The following is a 19,909-nucleotide window of genomic DNA, read 5'->3' as shown; positions in this document are numbered from 1 at the left end:
TGAACTCAAAGCGTCAATCACTGTCACTTCTCGTATCAAACAGGTCTGTGGGTAAATAAAATACTGAATGTAACCAAGGCTTATAAAATAAATTAGTCCGACCTCCATGTTGCTCTCCCTCGAGGCAGCGCCTTGATGCACTCTATCTGCCTTTCTTCCCAGTAGATAAAGTGAAGGAGCGAATGCATCAGCTGTCTGACTTGGCAGAGAGAGGTTTTTCACTGAGGCTGCAAGAAATCTCACCGTCAACAAGTGTGGCTTTGAACAGGTGTTGATTAAACAGTCGCCTGTCGACGACACGCACTGTATTACTAACAGAAAAATCACATGAAAGGTGTTCAAATCTGTGAAGAATGTTGGAAGAAGTGAATGCACTGGGATTTAAAGTGGCAGCATGCTCAATTAATACACTGGGTGCAGGAGTTAAAGCAGAATTTACTGGTACTTTTGAAGTTTACCTTGCAGTCTCTAGCAACATCTTGTGGTGAAGTGATATTATTCATTTCACATCGTAAATTATACGAAAACATATTTAAACATTTTAATCTAATAAATCACAGGGTCTCTGTCGATCACTGTAATCACAATTAATTATGATTAATATAGATTGATCAGCATTCCTAAATATGACCAAACCTTTTTTTCTCTATACTGCTGGTGAAAGCAACACAAAACTGATTGAGTGTTTTTGAGGTTCACTGATTTGTATCAGACTGAAGAGCTTTTATTTGTGTTGTTTTCTCATTTCATTCTCTCACTCTCATCTCTTTCTCCTAGAGTTTCCTCTCACTTTCTGTAACTGAACATTGTCTCCTCTGACTGTAATTTGTCATTCTGCATGCATTATGCAACTGAGCTAAATTAAATGAGAAGGATTTCCAGGAACTCTTGAGCCCGGAGCTGTAAACGTCTTGGTTATTCAGGTGTCTTTGCTGCTACAGATACTCAATTGTAGGCAAATGTAGAATGATAAAATTATTTTATATTACTAGTACCATCGACACTAACTCTAACTGAAGTGTGAAATAATGTACTTTTGCTTGGAGCAGACTCATCCCGTATCAATAACTTTTGCAAAGTCACGCACTTAGGATAAGTTTAACGTTATGTCAGAATTGAGGCAATCAGACTAAAGTGTGTCAATGATTTTGTATGTGTGTGCACGTGTTTTTCATGACTCCCTAATGCAACATCATTGCCAGCAGTCGCAGCTCCATCATTGCCCTTTTAACGAGGTGATATCCGCTCACATGGGAGCAGATGTTACAAAGGAAACACTGTGACGTTATTGTGATAGATGCACACCTCCCAACACATCCACTGCATAATTTGGCGGATGGCATCAGGATAACAACCGGCATTATGTGGAGGCAGCTGTCGCCATGGCGCCAGGGCAGCCAAAGTGTCGACTCCCGCCTTATTTCAGGGGAAGACACAGGCGTGGAAGCCAATTAGAGTGATTTACAGCTCGCTCCAGTCGGTGCCACCTTGAAACCAGCATCTTGGAGCACAGGTAGTGAAGTGAGCAGCCAATTTGTTTACTTAGTTAGGTTTTCCAACTCACTTGAACTGTAACCTTTGGCTTCAAAAGAAACATCTGGAATGAACAGCAGTGATTTCTGCACAACCTTGGATTCTTACAGTGCCCTGTATGAATATGCAACAAAAAATACATATAAAAAAAATCTACTCTTGCAGTGGTAAGAAGGAACAGGTGTCACAAAAAGTTATGTTAGTTTGAATTTTGGCGTTAGAGAATGACGCTAAACTTTTCCTCTTCCCTGAGTGTAGTGCACAATGATTTTTTTCACTCTCTTCATCTACATTCCTAGCTAAATCAGTGTTAAATTTGCATGAAGGATTTGTTCTGAGGATTACACAAATCAGTGTAAAGACCCAGTGGCTTTCCCACCCATATTTCTTCCTTTTCTGTTTTCTCTCTCTGAGATTTTGTTGAGTGTGCAATTGAATGTGACATGTTCAGGTGGATCCTGTGAGCTGATTGGTCCTCTGCTGAGGCTTCACACAAAATGGTGCATTCCAAAGAACAGGGAAGTGGGAAATGTCAGACATCTCAGTGCATTGAGGAGGCTCACATCCACTGAGATTCTGCAGGCTGACATCACAGAACAGGAGAGGGTGTGAAGACACATTAGCTTTTCAACATATATTTTAGAATTGTATGTTTATTTCTGCACAAATGCCTTTCAAACTTTGAGGCAAGACCAAGACATTTTGTCAAATTTATTTTAATTATGAATATGAGATACTCGGCCTTCAGGACTTTTAACCTCAAGCAACATTTCTTTTCATTGTGGTTTTATAATAGTTTCTGTGAGTGTTCTCTGGCAGAAAGAACAACAACAAAGGAACTGTTTTGTATGTAAGTACGTATGTATGTCTTTGTATTTAATTCGTGAATTTAAAGCTGAAAATTCACAGTAACAACAAAACCCAGCAGGTGTCAGTAGTAAATAAAACAGTCTGTTTCTCTGCCGGGTTAACGAGGAATTACGAGGTGGCTCTTGGTAATGACGCAATAATTCTGCGACACTACAAACAGACACAGGACCAAGAGGCATCCGAACTAGCAGGAATTGTAAAAGTTTTGCGGAAAAAAAATGCTTAAGAAGAAGCACAGTAGCAGCGACAAAAAGAGAAAACGCTCGCGGTCAGCGGAACGACATGACAAGGACGAACGGAAACCCGCGGTAACGAAATTGACGGTGAGTGTAGCACTATGCCAGCACTGTGCTGTGTTCATATTGTTAAGGCATTTACTTTATGTATTGATTATAAGTGGTCCAGTTTGGAGCTTATAGTTGAGTACAGATGCAGACGGAAAAGCTAGGGTATGCTTGTTGTCATGAATAATCACCCTGTATGGAGCTGCACATGGCCTTGTTATGGTTATGTAAACACTTTTCCAGGCCATATGATTTTACCAGGTTTGAAGATGACCAGTTTGTTTAATTTAGGTGATGCAGTTTTAAGCGAGCGAGTCTGTGAATTAAACCATGTCGATGTTTGTTTCCCGTGCGACATCCGTTCTTTAAGGATGAAGAGCAAAGAACCACAATAGTAAAATGTAAACGATTACTGAAATGGTAAAATGTTAAGAATAGATTGTCATTGTGACACAACACACCACTGCACACAACCAAATGTGACCTCTCATTTTAACCTATCACCAAAGTGAACAGTGGGCAGTTTAAGCGTGGGGACGGCGCCATGTCCGCTTTTTTTAACCACCAAGCCACCACTACCCCGTATAAAGTACAAAATGTCAAAGCGAGTAAAGAATTAAAGTGAACAGACTAGAAATTAAGTAAACGACAACAATGTGAGAAACAAGTGTGGCTAGAGCAATGTTGTCCAACACATCAAGTTAAATACAGGAATTTGTACATGTATTTAACACAACACTGTGTTTGTTTTGTTGTTTCCATCACATTTTTAAAATATTCAATGTTTTTTCCCTCTATCTATAAATGTCTTAAAAGTCAGCGTTGTAGAATAGGAGTACAGCAGTACTCCTGTTGCAAATATTTATTGGAAAGCAGACTTTGCTGGTTAATAAGTCACCTAATAGAGAAGCCAGAGTTCATTTGCGCTTTTCTATATTATACACTGTACACAGCATACAGACACTTGCAATCTTTCATATATATATATATATATGAAATGAAATGAAGTAACATTTAGAAAAGTAAAATAACTTTAAAGATTAAATTCCCCATATAATAGCAAATTTATTTATTTAATAATGCAGAATTATTGTTTTTTGTTTTGTTTTTTGTTTTGGTTTTGTTCTAATTTTCTGTCTCTATTTAACAATTAATGGCTTACTGTTTTTGAACAGCTGGACTCCAATGAGCTTGCTGATGCAGAGCTGGACAGGATCAGCAGTGACATGGAAGAGGGAGGACTGAATCTAAGTCTGCTGTTTCAGCCCATCACTGCTTATGTGAGTAACAAACGCGAGATGCTGGAGCAGTGTTTCCATGTGCTGGGGGAGAAGAAGCTGCACAAGATGCTGCCTGAAGAACTGAAGGTGATTTATCAGCTCATTCTGTCTGTTTGTTTCTTCTGTTTTTTCATGAAATTAAAATGGCACTGTATTCCTTTTGCTTTTGTAAAAATCAAAAAAACAAACTATAAACATAACTGAAGGTCAACAGTTGAACTAAAAAGGCACAGACTAATGATGTTTGTTTTTTTGCTGATTGTTTGTCTTTTGGTTCTGTATCATAATATAATTCACTTTAATAAGCTACTGTGTTTGGGTATGTTGGAACTGTATGTACAATATATTTTCTACCAGTTTCTCTGAGGTTTGCAAATGAAATTTTAAATATTGTTACCAGCAACGTGATCCTCTTGCGTCATCATAAACGTACATAATGTTGCATCGGGAAGGGCAGCTGCAACAAAGACACACCTCTAATCAATTCAACATTTGTCTGCTTTACTAACACCCTCGCCACCGCCGTCCCCTCCCAAAAAAACAGCAGCCAAATATGATTCTTCATATTATCTTATGTTTACATAGGATTGTAGTTTAGAGGAAATCAAAACACTTTGTTGGGAGCAACTGGAACCCATCTCGGAGAAAAACCTTCTTGAGATACTTGCAGGTAAGTGCATAAATTTGTTAATGTCTGATTTAGTTCACCAACTCAAGCATTTTTATTAACTTACATTTTAAATTTTATGTCCAGGAGAAGACATTACATTACAAGAGGATGATAAAAACCCAGAGGAGATATTAGTGGGCCAGTGAGTAACAGATGTCTTTAGTTCTTTTAACCTCAGGAAAGTTTGTTTGAAAATATTACTGTGTTACTTATTCTGTTTTTTTCTAGGCAAGATAATAATGTAGACTCCACATCATGCCTCAAAGAAATGGCAAAAACCGAAGACCCTAAGCAAGGTAGTTATTACAAAGTGTTATAGTAATAACAAAAACAATTTTCAATCTGTCAATTTTGTATCTCAAAGACAGAATAAAATATCATTATATGAATTTTTTATAACTTGTTTAATGTCCTCTGCAGAATGCACCGCCTCAGGCGAGGAGAGCGATGTCCTCAGTATAAATGCAGACACTTATGACAGTGACATTGAGGGACCCAAAGAGGAGCAAAATATTAAAACTGCAGAAAAAGCAGTGAAGTCAAGGGACATTGCAGATCTAACTGCAAATCCTGACCCTGTGAAGCCTGAATCCAACCCTGGTTCTCCATCTCGGAGTGAAAAAAAGAAAGATATTCAGAGTGACATTGACAAAAGCGTCAGTGAGATTTTATCCCTTTCATCAACCGCAGGAAGTGAGGTCACTGCAGAGCACACGCCTCCTCCAACTCCTCTTCCTCCGTCTGCAGATGTCAGTACACCTGCTCAGGGCAGACCTGCTGCAGATTCTGCTCCTGGAGCCTGTCAGCCGTCCATTCAACAACTGGAGCTTCTGGAATTGGAGATGAGAGCCAGAGCCATAAAAGCTCTGATGAAAGCAAGTGAGCTGAGAAAGGCTTCGGTCTCTAACGCCTGACCTTGTCTATATACATTGTTAACATGATTAAATTACTTTGAAGCTTAAAAAATGAAAGTGTTAACTTATGTTTAGGTAATGTATAAAGCTGTACAAGTTGTTTTTTCTTTTGTGTTTATCTGTGTGTGTCACTGTTTCTTTTTTACACCATATTGGAGCGTTATTTTACAAAAAATAAAGTGTTGTATTTTACTGGCCATCCATCACTTCTTGTTGCAAAACCACACTGATATGTGCACGTGCAACTCGAGCACTAGATGGCAGTATAGGTCTTCTGCAAATCCACAGCCTCGCAAGCGATGATTTATTTGCTCACTGTCAAATCGTTAAAAATCGTACTCCGGCTATTGTGTAAGTATTGGAAATTTCAGAGGGTTAATCTAACATTAACTGTGTTTGTTCATATGTAACTGCGCATGAATCCACGGTATACGTGCCAGTTTGTTAAACTATCTGAATTCCAGTTAAATGATTCCTTCAGTGGTTCTGCACTAAACCTTTTGTTTGATTTGCCAGAATCAGAACAACATACAAGAACAAGCATACCTCCTCTTATTTTAGGAGGTACGCCCTGTGCTTGTGTGTATGTCTGAGTGTTTATACGAAACACATATCCATATATATATATATATATATGGATATATATACACATATACATACATGTATATGGTAAATATATACATGTGTATATGTATAAGTAATACATATACACACTGCATATACTGTGTGTACCTATATATGTATACGTATACATATGTACGTACATGTATGTATATACACATTTTTATAATTTATTCCACCGCTCATTCAAAAATTCCACATTTTTATCATTTATTCCACCGCTCATTCAAAAATTCTACACAAACTAGATATTGTTCTCTTTGCCTGTTATATATTCTTAATTCTGCGAATCCCTCAGTACAAAGTGTGTACTGTATGTGTATAGCCAATTACATGCAAATGTCCGAAATGGCCCTCTGAATTGTTACCCCCACCCCCTACTCGCATGCCTATAGGAGACAATTGAATGGAAGATAAGAAGACAGGTGCCCCCTTGGGTGTTTGGAATGGAAATGGTTAGTTAAATGCACAGCTGCTGCTGCATTTGTGTGCATTTTTTGTGCATCTTCATGTTTATTGATGGTTTTGAGAGAAAAGTATCCACTTTAGTAATACAGAGATACAACTCTTCTAAAGTGGTGTCAGTGGTTAGTGAGTCACTGCTATAAGAATGACAATTATCATTTAGCAGCAGCAGCAGATAAATGGCGTTAAGCAGTTTTTTGTAGTTTGAAAATGGATCGGAGTTCAGCTGTAACTTGTTGAGTGCTTTGTTTTTGAAATTCAGATGAACTTGTTGAAACACAAAAGCTATATTGTTTCATGAATGTTTGTCATGCCCAACAGTTCGCCTACGTCCTCGTATTTGTTTCATTTTCTTCAAATGAAATTGCAGGTCAGCAGAAGTCAACAAAGATTTAAGGAAATTGTTTTTGACTGCAGAACAAGTTTTCAGTTCAACTCAATGTAAAAAAAAAAAAGGATACACTGGACCTCTGATGGGACAAGCAATGAATTCTGAAATAGCGCCACAAACACTAAACTCTGAATCCACAGTGCTGCAAATGTCAGCCCATCAAAGATGAGCCATAAAAACTAATCCATGTGGAACAGTTTCACCAACACCACATTTAAATCTTTTTACAAGATAATCGTTACAGCATCTCTTTGTTTACAATAAGTCTTTGTTTACAGTTTAGAGCATCTCTTTGTTTACAATAAGTCTTTTATTGTGTAATAATTTTTTCACGGTATCTACAAAGTTGGCTGCACAGTAATGTCCTGCAGGATTTGGAGATATTTCCAGAATGTTATATTTATTTCAGTGTATTCTAGTACCTTCTAACAACATATCTTGCACCAACACAAAACTGTACCAGTTTCATACAGTGCACAGACAAAACTCCAAACTGTCTTGATAGGTAGGGAGAGTGCTGTTGAAGCAAACTGGAACAACAGAATTGAAGGGGCCATTAACAAAGCTATGGCAGAAGCACAAAGGCCCAAATCATGTACAGTATTTCATGGAAGAGTATTTGTGGTGCAGCTGTAAAGACTTTAGGGGTAGAAAACGCAGTGTCATGTGGTACTATTGCCACACATTCAGTTCTTGAAAATGCAAAACAACCTTATACGTTTTAGGAGACCTCCAAAAACCTCCCACAGGAAGCATCTCTTATCTGCTAACCTGACTACCACACAGTCCAACCTGCTGCCTCTCCCAGCAGGTAGGCGGTCCACAGAGTGTTGACTCCATTTATAATTTCTCAGGTCTGTTGACCAAGGTCTTGCTGCTTTCAGCTAACTCCTGTATCAGGCCTGCCTCCTGTGCCCCACTTTCCTTAAACCATGCACAGTGACACAGTTTCACAGAAACCAGGTTGTTGTACGTTGCTCTTTCTTTGACCTTTCCACTGAAACCTATTTCTGCCCAGAGAGATCCAACCAGGAAGTAATGCTCCTGACATCACAGCTCCCACTGACTTAGAAAACTCGGCACCACATTAAGGTGTCGTATCTCAGAGGAGAGCAAGAGTGTTCCACCCACACAAGTCTTTTCTCTTTGATAATATCTAGCTGAAACTGTATTTAATTAACATTTTCTTCACTCTAACCCTTGAGGTCTGGGGCAGCTGATCGTTGTTGGTGTGCAATTTAATGAAATCACACCTTCCACCTTAGTGAAAAGTATAATCAGGCAGCTGTGATTGAAGACAACTGCATGGTGCATAATAATGGTAGTGGAGAAAATAGGAGCATTACATTCAAATGTTCATTACAGGTTCAAAGCTGTGCAATTGGTTATGAAATGGAATCTGGCCAAAGAGAGCTGGATTAAATATTATTTTAGGGGCAACCCTTAAGAACATGGAAAATATTTAATATTTCAGTAAATCTCATTCTTAGTGAAAATATCTAGGAACACTTTAAAAATACTTGTGGGACTTTTATCTAAATCTTGTAAAAACCACCGATCTTATGTCAGATATTTGTTGTACTCGATTCACTAACCTTTTGTTTTATGTATACATCTTTGTCATCTCAAAATAGCAAACTATGCCACCTTATGCAGTGGCAAAGTGTAGCTCATCTCTATCTTGGGTACTAGCTTTATTTAAGAAAGGAGAGTCTTTGCACATATTAAATAGAACCTTTCAATGACCTTTAATCCCTTTTAAGTGTACTTTGACTCCCTTTTTATGCGTTCTAGAGTACTGTATTTTCTTTATTACAGATTTTTTTTCTCAGTGTTTGTGCTTTTGCATGGCGTGAGCATGTTTTAGATATATATAAAAAAGCCTGTTAATCCAAGGTTAAATTCAGAATTTACTGCAGTACCATCGTCATACAAGGTGTGAATATGAGGACACGTGTTGTCAATGTGTTTTCTAAGAACACATCACATTTGCATAGATAAAGAAACACTCTTCCATCTTCTTCTCTCAATAATCTGTGTTCTTTCTGCAGCCAGGAACTAGATTGAACCAACAGCTCATGCTGACAGACAATTAATAATTTTGCACCTCTGTGAGGCTAAATGAATTGATTTCCACCAGCAGTGACTCATTGGACACATTTCAGGCAACATCCCTCCCTCTCCCCCCGAGCGGTGTGGAAAAGATCATATTAACTTAAGACGTGCTCTGTTTTCATTTAACGTCCAATTGTGTGTGTTAATGCTAATTGCTGCTGTATTAGCAGTAATCCTGATTGCCATCTCGACGCCTGGAGAAACATAAATGTGCTGTTTATTTAAATGCAAAGATTAGTCAGGCTTGGTGCTAAGAATAACCTCCTTTAATTAATCTGTATTCATACCCAACGATAATGTTTCAGATTTTCTGCTGCAGTATATCATTTAAACCGCAGCCAAGTGTAGGCATATAATGGACCTTCTGTTTCCTGCTGGATGTGCTGCAGATAAAAAATAAAAGTGAGGACGCTTGTTGTCTCTGTGTCACAGGTGTTCGGCACATCTGTTCGCATTCATTTTCTGTGCGTGAATAAATGATCGGATTCTCGATCTCGTTGAGTTACAAGCGGAGCAGAATCCTTTTGTGTTGAAGCCTGAAGTGGGCCATTTCAACTATTTGCTTCCATTGAAAGAGAGAGAGCTCCGTTCCCTCTTTGTCTAGTCCTGCTTCAAAAACTCCAAGAGAGACTTTTGAGCATTTGATATTCCACTCCAGTCTAGTATCTGTATTTGAAGAGAATTCCTCCCCATCCACCAGCTCCACTGACATCTTGACTTCTCTGATTCCATGCATGCTTGCTCTGCACGGGTTTCTCCCTACACAAACTTCAGGGTCTGCATTCAAATGATGCTTTAATACGATCAAACAAGCATTGATATTCCGGTGGTGGTTGACGGGCAAACCAATATGAGCAAAATGCTTTTGAAAGATACTGAGACAGCAGGCAGGAAGGGATGACCTCGCACAGTCAAATCGGCATAATTAAATGCAATCTCACAATATTACATCAAAGCCCAGTCTTATTGTTGTGGCAGTAGCGACGGGATGAGTGAGCTGGATCCTTGGGGCGTCGGAGGTTGTTCACACAGAGATGCTGTGATTGATTGTCTGAAATTAATGAAGTTTACTCTTTACAGAAGACTGAGTCTGAAACTCTGTGTAGGATTCAAGATTCAAGTTTTTGAAAGCGAACGTTTTATCTTTGGTCATGAATCATGATGATTCATGGGGAAAATGCATATTCAAGGTACATACAGGGGTCAGTTGTATCACATTAGATATTAGATATATCGATGTTATGTTGAATATTTCGATTTTAATATCAAATCTATTTAAATATTTGATTTTTACTTTTATTCTTCTTCTACTCAGGAAAGGATTAACCCATGGTTTCTCAAATACAAATGTGCAAAGACTTTTTCCAAGGTCAAAGGTCCATTTACCCACAAGCCAAACCAACTGCCATTAAAAATAACATCAAATATATAGTTATATATTAAAAAAACATAATCAACATTAAATCAAATAAATACTCAAACAAAATATAATAAAATGAAACAGAAGCCCTGCAAAGAGTCCAAAATAAATGTATCAGGAGGGCCTTAAATAAAACATATATTAAAAAAAAAAAAAAAAGACTCAAAGTATCAAGGAGAATCATGGATCAACATTTTAAAAAGTATTGATAAGGTCTGTCTGTCCCCCATCTCTGCTGTCTGTGTTTCTGGGTTTATCAGTGTCATCACACTCACCTGTGTCCGGTGATTGGACTGTTTTGGATTGGTTCGTTAGTCTCACTCTTGTCACCTGGTGACAGTGCGGTGTATATACACCTTTCTTGTTTAATGTGCAACAGGCCTGGTCAGTGGTGCTTCAGCTTGTGCGTTGTTACTGTGCTCCTTGTTCCTGTTGGAGACCACCGTGTTGTTTGTTCTTCCCTGGTCCTGTTACCCAGTGAGTTTTTTTAAAATTGTATTTACGTTGAGACAATTATGAATGAACTCCCTGCAACTGAGAACTGTCTCTGCATTGTTGCAGCAAAGTACACTTACCAATAGATGGTGTTAAATTAGTTCTGTACATCCATGAACAACCTCTAGATTGTTAGCCAGGGCTTGGGTCAATGTTTGGTGAAGCGTTATTTTCCTATCAGGCTGTAGGAGAAATAATCCACCCAAACACAATTGGGTGTTTTCTTGAACCAAATCACTCTTAGCTCTGTGTTCAGCTTTATGTAGCTCTGACATTACAGTCCCAGCTGCTGTACAAACACCAGTGGACCACCAAAAAGTCCTTCAGCCGGATGATGTATCACCTTCCATGGAAACTCGCACTTTTATGACACTAGCTGAAGACGACAGCGTTTGTGCTGTGGTTGGAAGACACTGAACTGTCAAACCCTGGTGGGGGCCCCATTTATTTATTTTTATTTGGATGATTTATTTCCCACAGAAGCACAAAAGGACCAAGCCGAGTAAATTACTTTTGTCAAACTTGTGATAAAACTGTCAAATTGCTTCCCACCACCAGCTGGCAAGCAATTGTATTACATAAGTAATTGTCAAAAGAAATGTCAAGAGAGGAGTATATTGCTTGGTGAAATTCTGTTCTCTTTTCTTCAGGGTTCTGCGTTGGTTTGCCTTGGATTAATGTCTTTGTTGTGTTTTAAGTAGTGTTTTACCTCTTATTGACATGGGAAAAAACCCAAAACAAATGGAAGAAAATATATACAAATCTTTGGCTTTCTCCCTGGAACTTGTGTGTCTTGTCTGTTTGGACCAGGGAGGTCTCTGACCCATTATTTCATAAGATGGACATCGGTGTTTGATGATGAAGAAATGTTTGGTGTTTATTTAATAGATGAATGTGTAATTCTATAAACAATGCTATAATAATACTATTGAATTATTTTTTTAAAATATATTTAATATAAATCTTATATGCTTTACTGGTACTAATACATTCAAGTGGCCCCTTGGCCTGGAGTTTGAGGCCCCTGGTGTGGAGTGTTGGATTTCACTGATCTGTCTGAACGTGTAATTGAAAACATTTCATTACACCACAGGTTTTAGAGTGAAAGGTGTATGGATGTTCTCTTAGTTGCTCCAATAATTATTGAACAAGCCTAAATCACAAGATCAACAAACGCATCACCAGCCGCCACGCTGCCACTTCAATTCCTAACATCCATAATCTCCCCTTCTTCATCACATCACATCATATCACATCACATCACGAGAGTCCTGTGCTATTTCGGCTCCACTTCTCGACAGCCAATTAACCAGCCTGTGTCTGCTGCATGGTGCTCCCAATCTGATTGCTTTTTCCCTGTCTCTGATTATGTGGGGTTACATGGAAATTACACTAAAATAATCAAACTGAATAGTTGTAATTGAATGAATAAAGTGATTTCAAGTCATTAATATCTCTGAGTTAAGTGGAAATACTCAATAACGTACCTCTCCCAGCAGAAGTTCAAGAAGAACTGAATTTCTGCTTATAATGGTTCCAAATGACATTTAGACGAAAAATAACCAATCAAAAGCAACTTTGTAGTGTAGTGTAGTTTTCTCCATGATGATTGAACAAACTGTTTAAGGGACAGAACCTCTTTCTGTGTCAGTTCTCTTGAGAAATTGACGTTTGGTATTAGCTTAGTGATGTAGCCTGTTTCCATTTGTCTGACCTTTGAATTAGAACTCTAACCTTTTCAGAATTGTGCTTGCTCATTGCAGGTGTTTGGTTAGTACAATCAAAGTTCACTTTTACCTTGGTGTTTATATTCATGTAAATGGACTTGAAGAGCTTCTCATGTTGATAGACCAGACTGGACTAGATAGCATTAGCTGTCACTGTGTAGTACTGTATTTAATATGTTATTTGATGTAAATTCTATACAGAATATAGTATTTACAGCAAGTTAATATTAAATCAAAGATGGTTATTTCTTAGATTTTCATCCTTATTTAATATTCATCTCCACAACTGTCTTACTGAAGTTGGTATTATGTACACAGAAATAACAGCAGATCTATTATCTGTTTTTTTATTGTTTCTGATCATTTAAGCAAGATAGCAAAACAAAAGGAATGTGATTGATGGTTTCCTCTATTATTTACCCGCTTCTCTCTCTGTGTCAGTTTGTCATCATTTGTGTCTTTTGCTCATGCTTTACACTCGCGTAACAAAATGCACTCATAAACACATCATCTTTTTGAGTTATTTTGAGGCATATGGTGTATGATTGAGCTTTAGCTGCAAGGTTATTTAATTTTCCTGAAATATACTTATTTACTTGATTTAAAAAAGAAACCATTAACCATAAAAAGAGTCCATTAGTGTGTCCGTTAGTGTGTAATGTGAGTTTAGAACATTGATTTTCCCCCCAAATGTTACATTTTAGCCTTAAAAATGTCTTATTCAAGTGCAATGGGCAGGTAAAGACCATACATGGCTCATGGAATTCTTTCATGTCAACTTGGTCCCAATGTATGAACAACAGCAAAAAATAGTTGAAAATATCAATAATTTATTCTAAACGCAAAATGTTTTTCATGTCTTGTTGTGTGCACAGACTAGAGATATTCAAGATTAAGTAATAGAAAACAAGTAAATCAAAAATACATTTTAAAGTAAACAAAATAAAGTGTTTAGTTTTAATGAATAAATTAACAATATCAGCACCTTCAGGTTAAATCAAGGGTGTGGAAACAAACTTGCTCACCAATTACAGATATATATATATATATATATTAAAAATGTTTTTATTTAAAGAAAATTCTGCCTATTTCACTTTGAAGTGTCATATGCAATTTATTTTTTAGAAGTGTTGCAGGAAACCTAGATTCGCCCCAGACTTGTGTGGGACAGATGTTACAATCTAAATCCTCTTTTGTACTTTGGCAGGAACAGGAGTCTGCTGATCTGCTGCTAAATTGAGTGGGCCTTCTGGGAGGACAGGAGGTGGCTGTTTATCTCCAGTCCCTAAAATCTGTGGACTGTCTTCAACTCTTTTGTATCAGCAGGACCTGCCCGTAGAGGTGAGTTCGCACACAGTGATCCTTCACGTTGTCATGCACTGATGTAATATTACTGATGTTAATTTGGAATGACTCAAGGGACAACTTATAGGTTAGAAATATTTTATTTTATTTTGCTTAAATATTTAAATGCATGACTACATAAAGCTGTGTGTTATTTGAATAGCTTAGCTTTTGAAAAGCTTTTGTATTAAATTCCCACCATCCTTTGGTTGGTCCAAAGTTTGAAAGACTTTGAGGACCTTTTTGCTCAACTCAAGACTCACTGGCAACACAATGAGTTTCTGCCACACTTTCCTTCGACAAATGCGCGCCGCATATCACTGTGCCATTAAAGGTCACATGCACGAGACAAGTCATTTAAAAAATCAACCTCGAGAAACTCTCATCCATCGTGAGTCACCCTGTATTCACTGCAAAGGTGCAGCCATGATAGTGCTCGTCACTATTGATAACACCAGCTCGACCTATTCCTGGGTGACTAATTAGTCAGTGTCATAATGATGTGTCATAAAAGTGCAACCAGTGTTCTTGGTGCTAAGTGATGACTTTGGGATAACGCACACACACCCAAACTCTCTCTGTTTTGTCTTTGCTGCAAAGTAAACAAAAAAATCTCCTGCCTGCTGGAGTTAAATGCTGCATTCAGGAAAGCCTTTTTAGAATTAATGGAGGGAATCTGAGAAGTCAGAGCAGGTATGTTGGATGCTCCATCAAGGCTTTATCATCCTTAATACAGACTCATTACGTTGGTTGGGGGATGGCATAATAATGGAAGCCCAGCTTGCCTTTCTGAATAATGTCTCCCAACAGCTAAATATGGGAAACAATCAGGCAGAGGCTACTGTTGTACTTAACCTCATCACCGTCCTCATTTAGGTGATGGAGGACACGGATGCTGAGGTGAGCAGCCACTTTTACTGTGCACCTGATGAACCGAGTCAGCAGTTTGACTTGGGGAGAAGTAATTACAAACGTACGTTTGATTAAATTATGCATTTACTTTTTTCATCTGTAATAAAACAGCAGCATCTAATTGTTTAGAACAGTTTGTGATGCCTTCTGGTGTCTTCCTAGAGCTTCTCACCTAGAGCAGGGAAGACAATTTACTTTTTAACTGTTGTTTTGGCCCTAATATATAGTTCAGATAGACTTGTTCCTTTTGCTAAGTTTGTACTACTGTGCTAAGTTCTTGAACTTGAGCACTTTTATTAGTTATTAGCTATCTTTTATTAGTTTGTTGTTAGTGTTGGGACATTTTTGATGACATTTGAGCCCCTTTTAATAAGACCAATCTGCATTAATCCAACTAATACATTATCCTATGGCTAACATTTACATTGTATTGACTTATTTCAATGTTTTGTGGCTAACATTACCTAGTTTCTGCTACCTTTTTCATTTTTAAGTAGATGTTGACTTATCTATTATTTTGTTTTTCTAAACATTGGCTTATCTTTAGTTTAATCATGCTACCTTTTAGCTATTTTTCATGTAATCTTATAATTATTATAAAATATAACGTGAATGCTCTTGATGGACTTGTCTACACTTAAATAATTTCACATTTATTTGGCTGCTTTGTTTCCTTATTTTGAATTGTTAATCTGAGACAACTGTAGTTAATGTATCTCTCTAATTTGTACAATGTAGTAGAACATGGAAAAGCCTTGGCAAAAAGTGTGTCCCAGACGTCCATACTAACCACACGTTTAACAAAGAAAATTATGGACGTGTCGTGAAAAATTGAGGAGCTATATTATATTCTTTTCAAGGCCATTTTGATTTTTTGTGGATAGCTTTTCAGCATACACATAAACCTTCGATGTTTAAATACACAGGCAATATTAGATGGAGATTTAAAGTTTGAACAAATATCTGTTTGCACAGAGGCAGGAAAATTCTCCCAAAAGCTTTACCAAAGTGATGTGGAAGTGTCTGTTTCTGTAATGGGCAGGGGAACGTTTCCATGACAACGGGGCAAAGGCACTAGTACTGCTCAATGCCACTATCTGCGGAGTATCAGGGGAGCTTCTGCTTAGCAGGAAACAATGATAATATGGCACACTGTTGGATAAAACAGAAACAGGGGAAGGACTAACCTCTTCTTATTGCAGAGGAAGCAGATGACATTCATTTTCTCCTCAGACCCTCGATTTTTTTGAGCAGTTTCCATAGTTACCATCCTTCCATTTGTACCATTTTGAATTTTTTATTTGATGTATATCACCTGAGCAGACTGTACTGGAAAATATTAAGAAAGGAAAACAGAGCCAATAAAATGTCCTCAGTTTTTATTTGATAATTTCATTATGAAATGTGGAGTCTGTTTTATAGTAAAAATGCTGCAGCTATTCATTCACAAATATTTAAATATTCATGTTTGTGCATCTTTGTACAATCTTTGTCCAGTTAGCTTAAAGCCTATTGGCTTCTTTAGACATTTAGCCTAGTTTTTAATTATTGTTTTAACGTTTAGCTAATATTCTATTGTTTTTTGCATTGGTTAGGGCTACAAAGAAATACTTAAGGCTCTATTAACATGTTTTGAGTATTTTTTGACAATCTATTTTCTGTACCCTTGCTAATATTGGCCAACCTTTATCTTTGAGGAATAGCCTTTTCTGGATACTAGGCAATGTTTAGGTGTTTTAAAGTTTGGTTTTCTAAGGTTTTGTTATTTTTTTCTGTTAATCACTAATCACTTTTTGGTGCCCTTACTAAAGCTATGATTATGATGATTATATGAGTATGATTATGAATACTCCATATACCGGAACTATAGTTATGCCCAAACGGAACAAAAACAAAGTTACACAACACCCACATGTTGCTGAGTGTGTTGTGTTGTTTTCGGTCCCTGCTAATTCCACTAGAGAGGGGTGACCATGTGGGAAAAATTGGCAAAAAAAGAGTTATTCCCTCGAACAGCCCATCAAATCAACTGTGTGGGATTCTTTTGGCTACAGACCATGGCGTATCGTGGATGACGGCCTGCCAGCACTTCAAGCATGTCATAAAAAAACGGTGAAAGGAGGAAATATATCCAATATGGTTTATCAGCTGCGGGACAGCCACCTGACATTCTTTGTTAAAGTAAAGGTAAATGCACAGTAAATAGATTAGACGTCAATGTTTCCCTTTTTGTCTGGCAGTTTCAGTGTCAGTGTGCACTGACCTGTAGAAGAACACGCTATGTAGTCTGTCCTCAAAGTCCTCGGTCATTGAACATTTAGCATTAGTTTTTCCCAATCATGGAGTAAACCTTGGGCTTGTCTGTTTCATATTTTACTAATATGTTGGTCTTTGTAATTTAAACACAAATGAACCAAAATAATAAATATGTTTTATATGTGGTAACATAAAATGAGACAAACGATTAAATGCTGAAAATAAACTTAAACATTTGGTATAGATCAGAATGATTAATGATTTGTCCTGTATAAATAGATACTTAAATATACAAATACAAATATTGGGTCACATAATTAGTAAGAAAATTATATTTTGTCTGATTGAATCTACAGAAAGATAGCCATTCCCATCTTTTTTTCTCTCAGGGAAATACATACTGTTTTATTGTTTACCGAGCAATGGGAATTTTTGTTTAGTTACAATGGGATTATTGGTCATTTTTTTTCTTCAGTTTTTTGACTTGTACTTTCTAGTTTATCAACTTCGTTATTATTAGTTATTAGTGTTTGTTGTAATTGTCTTTTGTCTAGTTATTGGCTATATTTTTCACTAACAATCGTCTTCTGTTATTTCATAACATACATATCACCAGCGTTTGGCTGTACTTCTTCAGTGTAAATTATATGTATGTAGAATGTTGTCTTTTTATGATAAACAACCACATCGTCTGCAAGTTTTTAACATTTTTTTATGCTAACCAACATGTAAAATATTCAAAGCTTCAACAAAACACCTGTCACCCCTTTAGCTACTTTATTTTGTAAAACATTAGGAGTAGTTGGCTTTCAGGTATTTAGGTAAGTATTGACCTTGGCAGTAGCCTCCACGTGCTGCCAGGCCGTTTGTTCCAGTGACTTCTCATGGTGTGAAATCTCTTCCCCAATCAGACTCCTTTGAACAGCCCACCCTGCTCCTTTCTGGTTCTGATTTTCGACACTTGTGCATGTCAGCCGTCTTTGCGTCAGATCACAATTTTTGCGTCAATGACATTCAGTGGCAGAGTCACAGAAATAACAGAAGGCAGAAGCTGTCGGCGGTTGAAAATGTCATAATTATTTCAGACACATTACGCCCTGCCTGACATCTTAATAAAGTGGCCCATTAGAATGTCAAACCTGCTTACTCCTGAGTTTTGGAAAAAGTTAATTCCATGTGTCATTGTCGATTATCCCCAAGTCGTTGTGACAAGAACAGCTCAGTGGACCTGAACCTGCAGTTCAACTTTGGAGGGCACTCAGATATTTTTATTCATAGCTTTGCTTTGAATAATTTCCTTGCAGATATATTTTGGCCAGAGACTTTGTATTTCCTGTAATAATTTTGTCCTTGATTAGAGGTTTTGACTTTACTTTGTCCTTGTGTAAAATATGAGTCAAAGACTCAGGGATTTTCTTTAAACAGTTGTGAGTTTAACAGGACCAGGCAAAAATATCCTTGAGTGATCGTCTGGACTTCTTTGTGAATTTTTTTTTTAATATCATGTGACCACATGTTCAAATTCTTAGGATACTCCAGTATTACGCTTTTAAAGACTTAAATCAGAGAGTGAATCATTGGCATTTTTTTTGTAAGTGAGAAAAACCAAAGAATAAAGACAAATCTTCAAGGATCTAACCTAGGGAGACATTTTCCAGGTGTTTGTTATGACCTAAACTTGGTAGATGTAGAGCATGTAGAATTATTTCGAACCATTTTTCAGACAGTTTGAACCCTGCGGTTTAAACAATGATGCAGCTAATTCATGGATTTTTACGGGCTAACGAAGTTCATACTGCTGGTGATCAATGACTTTTCTGGTAGGCTACTGTGTGTTATACTAGTAACGTATGTCTGTCTGTGAATGGCTGTGTGTGGTGGGGCCCATAAGAGAGAGAACGGTAGCAAAAGTTGAGAGCAGTTTGAGCCCTGTCATGTTGAAGCGTGAGTTGGTTATACAGGAGCTGTTAAAACTCTGTTTATGTTCTGTTGTGGTCGGTGTGGTTGATAATAAAGACCCCAACAAGTCTCCCCTCTGCATTCTAACACCGGTTGGAGCGCCGAAGCAGTAAAGAGCTGTAACCAGCTGTGTTTCAGGCACTGTTCAGAAAAAGCATTTATTTAATTAAAAGTGAAAAAAATATCTTTCCTTGTAAATAACCCATGTTACAACATGGACACCTGCAGCTTATAGAGAAGTGTGGCCTATATATGTACTCTTTTTAAATTTAGTGGGTGCGGCTTACATTCAGGTGCACTCAATAGTCTGAAAATTACACACATTTATGCATTTTAATCATTTTTTTCTCTCAGCCTCAGCTGTGACCTGATCCTGACCCTCCACTCTGCACTTATATGCATAAAGGGACATTTATTTATCACAACTAAAATACCTGTGAAATTGGATTGTTTTTTCTTGGTCAGGAACAATAAACAACATTTTTAAGTTGTGTAAAAAAACTCAAAATGAGTTTCCAAAACATTATGTTGGTGAATTATTGGGATCCAACTTCCAAAAATCCAAAACTAGTGTTTCAATTGATTTGTCTGCTTGATGACTTAGTAGCTGTTAGCTTTGTGGAAATGTTTTTAAACCCAAACTCATGTGACAT

General features: G+C 37.4%; 1 protein-coding gene and 1 long non-coding RNA gene across 3 annotated transcripts in view; both read left to right on the top strand.

The window, feature by feature from the left end:
- Positions 1-2,065: 2,065 nt before the first annotated feature.
- On the top strand, positions 2,066-5,748 carry caap1 (caspase activity and apoptosis inhibitor 1). Of its 2 annotated transcripts, none has more exons than XM_025062107.1 (6): positions 2,066-2,383; positions 3,863-4,054; positions 4,553-4,637; positions 4,722-4,779; positions 4,866-4,933; positions 5,058-5,748. In XM_025062107.1, exons 2-6 carry the CDS (start codon positions 3,914-3,916, stop codon positions 5,549-5,551), a joined length of 846 nt encoding a protein of 281 aa, XP_024917875.1. In that variant the 5' UTR covers positions 2,066-2,383; positions 3,863-3,913; the 3' UTR covers positions 5,552-5,748. The 2 variants fall into 2 exon arrangements, with proteins under 2 accessions (XP_024917875.1, XP_008325107.1); XM_008326885.3 differs by lacking the exon at positions 2,066-2,383 and adding an exon at positions 2,453-2,726.
- A 4,938-nt stretch (positions 5,749-10,686) lies between these two features.
- LOC112487601 (uncharacterized) overlaps positions 10,687-19,909 on the top strand; it is a 42,546-nt gene continuing 33,323 nt past the window's right edge. The window contains exons 1-2 of the long non-coding RNA XR_003050853.1: positions 10,687-11,040; positions 13,993-14,126. This is a non-coding gene — a long non-coding RNA (uncharacterized LOC112487601). The remainder of the gene's footprint in view (positions 11,041-13,992; positions 14,127-19,909) is intronic.

The sequence above is a fragment of the Cynoglossus semilaevis genome, chromosome 1, assembly GCF_000523025.1.
Source record: "Cynoglossus semilaevis isolate Cse_v1.0 chromosome 1, Cse_v1.0, whole genome shotgun sequence".
In the NCBI taxonomy this organism is placed as follows: domain Eukaryota; kingdom Metazoa; phylum Chordata; class Actinopteri; order Pleuronectiformes; family Cynoglossidae; genus Cynoglossus; species Cynoglossus semilaevis.
This window is presented reverse-complemented; position numbering and strand designations above follow the sequence as displayed.